We start from the raw sequence: 11,548 nt of genomic DNA on the forward strand, positions 1-11,548 counted from the left end.
CAGAGATAATCCCTTTCCTTGCCGGTTACAATGTTTACTTTCTTATCCAGAATGAAATAGTGCTTTTAAAAACTTATCTGTAAACTAAAAAAAGTAACTAACTCCACCTAAAATAACACATTGATTGAACATTTCAATATCACCGTTCTGATAGTCTACCCTTCCCACTAAATACAACAACCATAGTTCTGTCAACATTAACAGAGTCCAGCATATTTACAATAAGAATCTAACTTCTTTTGGGCAACTAACCACGATTCTGTCATAATGACTATGCCAACTGAGAACAGTATAAGGAGGAGACATGTTTGGGACATTGGCTGGCAAACCTTGTCTTCCTAATCACGTGAAGTAGGTGAGTTGATAGATTCATCTTATAATACTAAATTCTTGAACCGATTAAAAGAGTACTATGGGCAACCCTCTAAAGTTACGTTTATTTAAAAAATTACGTATGAGTGAAAGTTATCATGTCGCTAATAATGGATATCTGAGAACTGTTACAAGAGAAAGGAGTTTTCCACACCAGATTTTGTTTTGTTTGAAATCAAGTCTTTTATTTTAAGATATCCTTCTAACTATTTAACAGCTTATTGCTCCACCTGCTACAGATATATTTACCTAGAAACAGTATTAAAGCATAAGCTTCATTAATTGATTCAAGAAGTTAGGAAGTTTCATCATGGTTCAAAGAAACGCACTATGCTTTTCAACTACATTCGATCAATTTATCGATACCATAAATATAAAATAAATCATTAACTTTCATCAATTGTTTTATGTTACATAAATTTCATTTACAATGATTGAATATAAAATCTATTTTTTACAAAGGATATTTAAAAACAACGAAATAAGATTGTTTGTCAAAAAAAAAGTAAGTAATATATTAAATATTATAAATTTTTAATAAAATACACTTATATAGTAGGCGCAATAATATTAATACTATTTGATAGATCGGTTTCACCTTTAAGAGTTCGCCGCTGAAGTTTCTGTGAAAACAAAAACCATAAGTTTATTCAGATTAATTTTTATAAATTTTATATAAACAAAAAGGAATTGTAACTCAAAATGCTTACTTTCTTAAAAACTTCAGCCATTAAACGATTTGTACGATATTCTTCTTTTCTTTTCATATCTAGCTGTTTTTTCTTAACTTCAAATGTTTGTTTATATTTCTTTTCTGTTAAATTTCTCATTGCTTTTTGGCTTACTACTCGTTTTAAAGCTGGAAAAAATAAATAAAAATGATTAAATATTTCGTTTTAGGGCTACAGAGGAACCATAATGATTTAATATTATTTTTTTATTTTTGGCGCATCAACAACTAAGGTTATTGGCGCCCGGAGCTTTTTTCAGTGCACTGCCGGCCTCCGGACAGTGTTCTCTCGTTACAGACAACACTGTCCATCACCGGACAGTGAGCTGTAAGAAGCTCCTAGGAAGAGAAAATCTAAGGGTCAGCAGCTGGGATTCGAACCCGGGACCTCCGCGTGGGAGTCCAGTATGCTATCCTCATAGCTAATCCCTTATTATTATTATTATTATTTGCTTATTGATTTTTATTATATTATTAAAATTGCACTTTTAAATTTTTTACGTCTTAGTGCATGGTAATTAGTTCGTTAAAACTGCATTATTTCTTCTAATTTCACAGTTTTATCTTCTTTTCCTTGCGCTTCGGTTCATTTAGATCCAAGGCCTGTTTAACTATCTTCCTCCATTGTTCATGATCAGTTCTCCTTTCGCATCCTGGTCTTCCTCAAAAACGTAGTCCACATCATTCAACCATCTCGTAAGAGGCCTTCCTCCGCTTCTTGAGACTCTCGTTTTTCAGTCATAATCATTTCTCTAGATCCTTTTTAGGTAGATCCTATCTAAATATCCCAGCAGTCATAGAGATGGTCTATCTACATGTTTTTTTTTCCACCATCATATTGTCCTCATAGCTCTCTCAGTTCTTAATTTCTCTTAAGACTATTTTTTTGTTGAGAAATCGTTTACTTATTTTTATAAAAAACCCCAGCACTTATTGGCGTAATAACCGAGCGGACATTTTATTTGGTAAAGTAAAGACACCTACAATTTCTTTATAAGATTCTAAAATTTATTATCTTCTGATGTGTATTAAAGCATCGATTTCCAGCGGCTTTTCTTGCAATCCTTTCCGACCGAAAATTCATGACCTATTTTCCGTTCGTCTTGTACTGTTAACAAGGATGGTTACTTACATATATAGTTAATATTCTTGTTCTTTTACAAAATGTATAGTTTTTCATCAATTTCTAATGTTTAAACAACTAATTGGTAACTATTTCTTTTCTCTTTCGGCTGAATCTACTAGTCACTAAAAAAAAGATACAGTTAAACTCTACAATAACGCTTAAAAAAATATTCTAATTTTCCCCTACCTAGAGGATGCGGAGGAATTGGTTGTTGTGTGTCGCTCACAGCAGCCGCTAGTACGTTAGTACGATGCTGCTGTCTTAGTTCTCTTAAAGCTGTAAGCTCCGCCACAATCTGACGTCTTCCTTCCGCTCTTGCTACATATTCTGGCCTTTTGGATATCAGCTCGTCCTAAATGAACATACAACACTTATGAGGGTACCGTATGAGAAACGGAAGAAAAGTGGTTTGAATGAATGCAATCGATTTTTCAGACTACTCATCTTAGATGTGCCTATTAATCCATTCTTCTGATCACAGGATTCTCAAGAATTTGACCCTAATTTTCTTACCTGTATGAGGGCCGATATGCATTATTTATAATCTGCTGCCCAGCAGGTAATCTCAATGCAAACCAAGATATTTTTTATTTTCTCTTTTGATCTCTAAATCGATATTGATTTTATTGATTATATTTTATCGATTATTGATATTATTATTTTATTGATATTGACATTAATTTTAACGAAAATGTCCTCGTAGATTTTTTTAGAACATATGCAACATTTTTTCAGGGATTCGGAACAATGAATGACACCTTGCAACTTCCACTAGTAGTACCGTCAGTATAAGCAACAGATTTAAATCTGCTACAGATATTTAATACAGATTCCATTATAACTAGAATCTGGTAAAACAATGCTTAACAATTTTAAATTGAAAATTACTTTAATTTCGTGAATTTGCTGACTTTTTTGGAATGATTAAAATTTGAATATTTATAGTTTAATTTTTACTGAGATTTTGCATTGATAACAGTGCAAAGAAAAGGAACATTCAGAAAGAAAACGGAAAGCATCAACTTCATTTAAGTACCATTAACTTAAAACCAAATCCCGCCATTTAGGACTTATTTAACTCGATCGAGGAACAATTTAATTTACGAAAAAGTCAACCATTAACAATAATTTTACCAAAGTGACATCACTAAATATTACTATAAAACATAAAAAGTAAATACATACAAAGAATAAACATATTTACAAATGGTTAAACACAGACCTTTATATAAGAAGTTAAGACATTTTTAAATGAAATAATTATTCACAAACTGGGCATAAAAAATGCTCTAAACCATGTAAAAATGGTGTAACATTTGTATTCCTCTAAAACCACGAATTAGATTATTTTTTTTTTAGAACACAGAGCAATTGGTAATCAACCAATTGCTTTATATATTATACATTTAGATGTTTATTAATATTTAGATATTGGAAATAAAACTATTTATTTCTTCAATTTGAAGGCTTTGAAATACCTGGATACTTAGTTTAGAAAATTGTTCCTTTACTCTATGTCTTGACATTTTCATTAAAGATTCTCTATCGGCTACCAGTCCACCTTCCAGTACTCTATTTACACCTTTACTAGCATGGTTTATGTTTTCTTTGTCCTAAGAGCAAGTAATTATTAATTTAGAATAATAACAATAATAATAATAAAAAGAAATTCAATCTGGAAAATTATTTACCCTTTGATTTTCAAAGATAATTGTATAAGCTAAGGATTTTTTTCTATCTGCCAGCCAGCCATCTTCTAGCCTCCAACCTCTAGTATCTCTGGTGTCTGTAGAAGCATGACGTCTTAGTACTCCATTTCCAAGATCAGTGTCATAATTATGGGAATTGTAATCTGAATCCTGAAGAGAATGAAATACGTATTACAATGTTGATGGAAATTATGTGTCTAGGAAGTTAGTAATCAAGTCAAATCCACGAGGACCTGTAAAATCTACTGGGATTTTCTTTAAGAAACCGTGATTACTTAAAGAATTCTGTACGGTAAGAATGGATGGTAATGGTGATGAGATGGAGATCCAATCATGATTTAATATCCTGAGGGTCTCTAAAAAAATCCATGTACTTGTGCCCATCAGTACTTTTATCCGTGTTTTAATTTTCCTATTTTTGTTTTTTGTGTAGGAGTTAATACGACTTTTCTTACCAGCTGGGTACGGCAGCATGCCCTGATACCCAAAATAAAATAACCTTTATAACTTCCCGAAGTCTAAAAAGATCAGTTTTTTTTTTTTTGCTGAGGACATTCCTAGTCAAGAAAATATTGTCAGTGATTTAATAAATAGTTTGATACTTAGTGTCAGAGTATCACGTGTTTTCGATAATCTTGGTCGTGATTACGGGAGAAACATCTTCCTCTTCAACAAATTTCTAAGTAGAAAATGCAAGTTAACCAGTCAAAGGGTGTCTCTGGTTCTTGGATCTGCAACCATCCTAACTTTCTAATGTATACACGTTCCGCTCTCCCTTTATAGCAGCTATTAATAGGCAGACTTCAAAGAATGTTGATGAAATCTGTCTTTGAAGGAGATATTCCTCAAATTTTTTTTTTTTTTATTAAATCGTCCAGAAAGTAAGTTGTAATAACTAGCAGTGGATCTGATGTAGATCTAACTTATCTATAGCAATTAAAAAAGTTCAATTATTTAAAAATAAAGGAACTTACGTAACTTCCGCTATTTTTCTCAATGCTACCCAAATCTCTTTTTGTTCCAGTAACTGGTTCAGATTGTATAGCTGAGTCATTGGTTTTCCTAAACAAAAGAAATAAAGAGATTTATAGAAATTAATAAAAACAGCCTACTTGTTCCTTGGAGGCAGACGCAATGATTATCTAGCTACTGGAAAATACCAGTCGTGGTGGATAGAAGGTGCTAGTTTTACCAACAAATAAAACTGAGCAAGCAAAAGTCAGTCTGTTGGCTGACAAAGCTGGCACAACCAAACCTGAATGTACTGAACGTGGCAACATATGATCTCATTTATGCCAATTATTAGTGTTATGCGTTTGTTTTACATACACAGCCAAGTAAATCTTCAATTTTGTTTTTAAATTCTATAAATCAAAGTATTACAGTCGCACAGTCTTTAAAGTATTTCTGGTTAAGAAATTTACTTCAATCTTATTATTTTAAGAACACATTTAATCCTTCAAAAAAAAAACTATAAAACAGGTTTATTTAGGAGGCCCAGACTTATTAGTGGGTTGTTGCGCCATTTAAGTACCTATGTAAATAAGAGCTACATAAATTACTTCACATGGTGCTGAAACACCTTAATGGTAGTATAAAAAAATGTAATTGGAAATTAACATTCACAAATATAAAAGTTTTAATTAAAGGTAATTTGTTTTAATAATTATCATAGTTACCTCGCTGGATGACGAGCTGATTTCGCAGCTTCAGCTGAAATAGCTCTCTGTTTATTCTTCTTTAATGTAGCGAAATTTTTTCTTAGATTTTCATGTTTTTCTAATAATCTGCCAAATAAAACATGAAACTATAATGAACGTGAAGGAATAAATAATTATCTCACAATAATCTTTTTTTAATATTAATAAAATTAATTTTCAACAAAAGAATTGTATTGATGTTTTTTTTTGTGATTCCAGATAAATGTAGGCTACAAAACCTGTACCTATAATACTTAATGGGGATGTGATTGATAATGAGATGAAGTTTGCCACGAGGGTCTTGCTGAAGGGAAGCAGTCATTCCTTCAAGAGCTTCTGCACCGTAGTTATTCCATTTTAACGACATTATCATTTAGGTTATTAAGCTCAACACTTACCAAATTTCTGCAAAGGTGCTACTATTTGGGTTTAACGTATTCATTTACGAGGGTCGTTTGAAAAGTCCGTGCAAAGTCAGAGAGATAGCACTACTGGCGCGTATCGAGGTTATGTTTAATTAGTAGCATCTCTTGGAAGAACACACACGAAGTTTCAGCCAGATCGGTCTATTTCTTTGTGTTTGGCATTCGTTTGAATCGAGGAAGTCGAGTGATTTTCAAAAAATGGACGAAAAAGAATTTCGTGTGTTGATTAAACACTACTTTATGAAAGGCAAAACGCCTCAGGAGACTAAAGAGAAGCTTGATAAACATTATGGTGACTCTGCACCTTCGATTAGAACAGTTTATAAGTGGTTTCAAAATTTTCGGAGTGGCCATATGGGCACAAGTGACGCTGAACGTTCTGGACGCCCTGTTGAGGTTACTACTCCAGAAATCATTGATAAAATCCATGATATGGTGATGGATGACAGAAGAGTGAAGGTGCGTGAGATTGCTAGTGCTGTGGGCATCTCGAATGAACGGGTACATAATATTTTGCATCAACATTTGGACATGACAAAGCTATCCGCAAGATGGGTGCCACGATTGCTCGCGCTTGACCAAAAACGAAATCGTGTGAAGTGTTGCAAGGACGGTTTGCAGCTGTTCCAGAAGAATCCGCAGGACTTTAAGCGTCGTTTCGTCACTGTGCATGAAACATGGATACATCACTACACTCCTGAGACCAAAGAACAATCTAAACAAGGGGGAATCTGCGCCAAAAAAGGCGAAGACCGTTCCTTCGGCCGGAAAGATTATGGCGACTGTCTTTTGGGATTCGCAAGGAATAATCCTCATCGACTATCTGGAAAAGGGTAAAACTATTACAGGTGCATATTATTCATCGTTATTGGACCGTTTGAAAACCGAGCTGCAAGAAAAACGCCCACAAAAAAGTCCTTTTCCATCACGACAACGCACCAGCTCACACCTCAGCAGTTGTGGTCGCAAAATTAATGGAAATAGGGTTCCAACTCGTTTCACATCCCCCCTATTCTCCAGACTTGGCTCCCTCGGACTACTATTTGTTCCCCAATATAAAGAAATGGCTGGCGGGAAAAAGATTTTATTCAAACGAGGAGGTGATTGCAGAAACGAATGGCTATTTTTCAGACTTGGACAAATCCTATTATTCGGTAGGGATCAAAAAACTAGAGCAGCGTTGGACCGAAGTGTATAAGCCTAAAAGGAGACTATGTTGAAAAATAAAAAAGGTTTACCCCAAAAAATTAAGTAGTTTTTATTTTTGCACGGACTTTTCAAACGACCCTCGTACAACAATCCCTGACTCTAATACCTAAAGTTAATAGATTCTAAAGAATGTAGAAATAAATCTACAACGTCTAAACATATATACAACGCAAACTTCAAAATCTTAAACCATATGAAAATATTTATTAATTAAATGTAATGGTTAAACAATTAAAAACAATACTTACTGTTTCAGATTACTCAAATGACTGATTTCTTTCTTAATCCAATCAATTTGGTTCTCTCTTTCGGAATAAAGGTACTGCATCAATCCTTTATCCAGTGGAGCACTGATACCTTAAAAATTTAAAAGAATAAATTTCATTCGATAAGTAAAAGCTAATGTTTCTCTTAAGATTTATAAGTTTTTTTTTTTTTTGCAACTTACTGAAACTAAAATTATTTACCTTTTCTCTTTTTATGTTCAAAAATTTTTTCAGATTTTGTAACTGGTTCCTTCCAATCACTACTAGATTTAGACATATCTGAACTTTTTGTAGAATCAATAGATTTAGATTCTTTTGTAGCATTTACGGAAGACTTTATCATTCCTAAAAATCCAGATAATAACATTTATTTTTTTTGGATAGAAAAATTTAAATAAAATTATGGGGAAGAGCTTATATTTATTAAAATTCACTACCAATTACCGATAGAAATTACATCATTAACTTTTCTAATGTACTGAAGAAATAAACGGATATCCATGGTAAATGACCACAATATTGATCAGATTGAATATTTTAAATATTTTAGGGATTATTACTGATTATCTTTGTTTGGGCATGCCACAAATCTTTACATCCTATCGCACAGAATTCTTTTTGTGCTTTGATTTGATCTAAGACTTACTTACTCCTTGTTTGGCACAAAGATATGATATGATGTGAAGATATTTAAACATATGATTAAACAAATTTTACTGTCACTGACTGGAGCACACCTAAAATTTGACGATCTTGTCACCATCGTCTAGATCGCCTACATTAACGGACAACCCTGTGTGAGAATCCAACACAATTCAAAAACGGGATTAAAATTATGTTCTAATCGACATTAGAACAGGTTTAGGTGTCAAAATGGGTCGTAGAATGAGATTCTGTCAAAATCTGGTAACCAGAATTACACTTCTGGATCAATTTTAAATTATTTTTTGAGATGAGGAATTCTACGATTTTCTTAAACTTTCAGCACAGAAAGCAATCACAGAGATCTACACTTTTTTTTTGGAAAGATATTCCTAAGAAAATTCATTTGAACAGGGTTCTCAGAAAGAGTTGAAGGTAAGCTCATCTCTAATTATCATTTTAATTAATGGCACAACTCTAGTATCTTAAATAAATGAACCACTCCTTTTGTATTATGTAATATATAATATATCCCTTCATAAATAGTTTTTTGTTTAATATCGTAAGTACTGTCAAAATCCGTACTGATAGAAGGACCGTTTCTGTAACTTTGAAAACAGTTTTCAAAGGGTTTCATTTGAACTTTGACAAAAGTACATATATTAATTTTTACAACGAAATCTGTTTAAAAATTTACTTTATAATTTGCAATAAGAGATCTCTGTGATAGGCGTTCACCAGATAGTTAAATTTAATCAAAATAAGCATTGTCAAGCCACAAACAGTAGAAATATTTATTTAAACACTTACTTTTTGGCATTAATTTTGGAAGACGTCTTAAAAGTGGTTCAGAATTTCTGGATTCACTAGTATTTTGGGCAGATGAATTATTTGTTGGATTACTGATATCTCCAGTTCCTAAAATAAAATTGATTACAATAACAAACAAATATACTGAAAGAGAAAGAAAATTAAAGATAAGTGCTTAATAGAATTTAGAGTCAACTTTAATATTAGTCCAAAAAATGTCCCAGGCAATAATTGAAAATATCTCAGTTCAGCATTGATATAGTTCCTGCAATACTGGCACCCTATTTAACATGTTAATGAAAAACATGCTTTAACCTATCACTCGAATGGATGAGAGTTGGGAATCCATGTCTCATGAACCATTTTCCATTAAAGTATGTAGCTTCTACCTTCTATTCTACGCGAATGGCTGGTACAAGGTAGACGGAACACCATGTGTTTTCTTGAGCAAAGCCACCAGCAGGAAATTGGGTCTAAAGATCAACTGATTTCTAAAACACCAACTTAAAAGAAGAAGAGTAACTACAGATTTTAAAACATCATTGTATTCATCTGATTAGAATCTCTTGTTACGGGCTAATAATGAAGGTGTGAACAGGCTATTTGCCCAATGTTCAAGAGACGCCTGATATTTTAATGTTTTAAAGCAAACATCGTCGATATTGCTGTTGTATACTCTCCTAGAATGTCCGTAATTCCGTTATAAAACGGTAAGTTTACTTGTTGGACGGTTCTAAAATCAAGTTGCTTTCAATTGAAATCTGGTTAATAAAATTTTATTTATTTTTTTTGCAAACTAAAGCTTTTTGGATGCTGGCGCAGGAAGTTTACATTTGAATGAAAATTAAGAAGAAAACATAAAATCAGTCACCTGTGGTAGAGTCTTTTTCTGCTCTTCTTTGTGAAGATTGAGTCTGTAAATTTTCCCCTGCAGAAGATTCTCCCGATACATCCCGGTTATGACTTCTTCTAGTCACACATCTTTGTAGTCGAGGCGATAAGTCATTGTCGCTGAGATATTCAGCGGAGATCAGTCCTTCAACAACACGCTGTAACAATTCTTTCTTTAATAATGTATTATTTGCATTTGTACCTTTAACGAATTCCGCCAACAACTGCACACCTCTTTCAACATCTTTTTTAAAATCATGTCCTTCAATTAATGGAATATCATTGGATTTATTTTCATACATGTGTCCGGGTAGATATTCAAAACTGTTCGCTCGATCATCAGTGGTGATTTCATTATCTGGTGAATTTTGAACATATTTCTTTTTTCCAGTGACTACTGTAGCAACTGAGGAAGAACTATTCGATTTTGTGTTGGCTAATATCTTTTGAAGGTGAGGATTGATATTGAAAACCACATTAGTCTGACTCTGTGATCTTGGGAAGGTTGCAGGACCTTCATCTGGTTTTAATTCTGTGACAACTTCTAGTGAGCTTGATTTTTTTACAGATAGGTCTCTTCCTCTGTTTATTTCTATGTCTGAATCAGACACCTGGCCGTGTTCTTGAACAATCACTTCTGGAAATAAAGGATAATAGTTTACTCTATCAGGTTCCTCATCTTTTGTCTTAGAAGAAAGTGTACTAACAGGTGTAGATTCTGCAGCTGGACGATTAATAACAACATTAGGTTTAACTGAACTGCATGTAGTACCTTCGGGATCAGAACGAGTTAGTAAAGTCGCTGAACCTCTTTCCAGAGCTAATCTTTCAAGTGTGGACAGTTCAGGCTCGTTAGCCTGTCCAGAATAAAATTGAAAATAGCCTACATCCGCACCGCTATCCCATTCTAATGGCCGTGAAGAAGTGACACTTGATGTTGGAGATGCCGATTTAATGTAATCACCTTGACTGGGCGGAGTTCCTTGTTCAACTGCTCCTCCTTCTGGAGGTTTTTCAGATAAATACTCTTTTCTATTGCGATAATCAGTTCGCGACGCAAACGCACTAGGTTCTACAGTATGATGGCTAGTTTCGATAATCTCTTCATCTGAATCGGACAATGGTACCTGATGAGCTGGTATAACAACTTCAGTAGTCGTCGAAGCCTGGCCTACTAAAGGAGGTCTGATCCACTTTTTTCTTTCCTTTGGCAGTTCTTCTTGTCCAATAATATTTCTACCCGCTTGCACTGATATATTTTTCTTACGCTGTTTTTGGTTTCCATCAAATTTGTCATCTTGTGCACTGAACGAGCTAGAGCTTGAGCAATTTTTTTCATCTTTACGTTTATTGATAGACACTGAAAATTCTGTTTGAAAATAATTAGAACGCACTTTTCTTTCTTTCTCCTCATTTTCTTTGCGATTAAATTTTTCATTATAAGACATTATTAAAACACAAAAAATTGTACACAGTGTTTACATTTTTAAAAAATTAACGACAATTGTAACCTCCTCAAGTGTTACACAATACATTTCTTTCTGAAGCCAGTTTCTTAAAATAGACAAAATCTGAGGTACTGTGGAACTGGGGCATAACCTCAAAAGTGTTTGACAGAAACTTATTTTAATTTAAGTGGCAGTGTTTTGTTTAGCTTAGGGTAGCTAC

At 33.4% G+C, this 11,548-nt stretch overlaps 1 protein-coding gene across 1 annotated transcript; it reads right to left on the reverse strand.

The window, feature by feature from the left end:
* Positions 1 to 703: 703 nt before the first annotated feature.
* LOC141446711 (uncharacterized) lies at positions 704 to 11,328 on the reverse strand. The gene is made up of 11 exons (XM_074113407.1): positions 9,861 to 11,328; positions 8,990 to 9,097; positions 7,739 to 7,882; positions 7,520 to 7,628; positions 5,617 to 5,724; positions 4,912 to 4,999; positions 3,920 to 4,087; positions 3,707 to 3,841; positions 2,415 to 2,580; positions 1,083 to 1,231; positions 704 to 995 (listed from the first exon to the last, which is right to left on the reverse strand). The coding sequence occupies exons 1-11, from the start codon at positions 11,326 to 11,328 to the stop codon at positions 921 to 923; spliced, it is 2,718 nt and encodes a 905-aa protein (XP_073969508.1). The 3' UTR covers positions 704 to 920.
* Positions 11,329 to 11,548: the final 220 nt, after the last annotated feature.

The sequence above is a fragment of the Rhodnius prolixus genome, unplaced genomic scaffold, assembly GCF_049639745.1.
Source record: "Rhodnius prolixus isolate KJV_2025 unplaced genomic scaffold, Rpr scaffold_7, whole genome shotgun sequence".
Lineage (NCBI taxonomy): Eukaryota > Metazoa > Arthropoda > Insecta > Hemiptera > Reduviidae > Rhodnius > Rhodnius prolixus.

What these genes read in the sequence shown, in the direction of transcription:
- LOC141446711 (XM_074113407.1), bottom strand. Translation starts at nt 11,328, where the DNA reads ATGTCTTATAATGAAAAATTTAATCGCAAAGAAAATGAGGAGAAAGAA. An exon ending in CATTTGAGTAATCTGAAACA is followed by an intron (nt 5,725 to 7,519) that starts GTAAGTATTGTT and finishes TTTATTTGGCAG; the next exon opens with ATTATTAGAAAAACATGAAA. An exon ending in TTATCTTTGAAAATCAAAGG is followed by an intron (nt 3,842 to 3,919) that starts GTAAATAATTTT and finishes ACTTGCTCTTAG; the next exon opens with GACAAAGAAAACATAAACCA.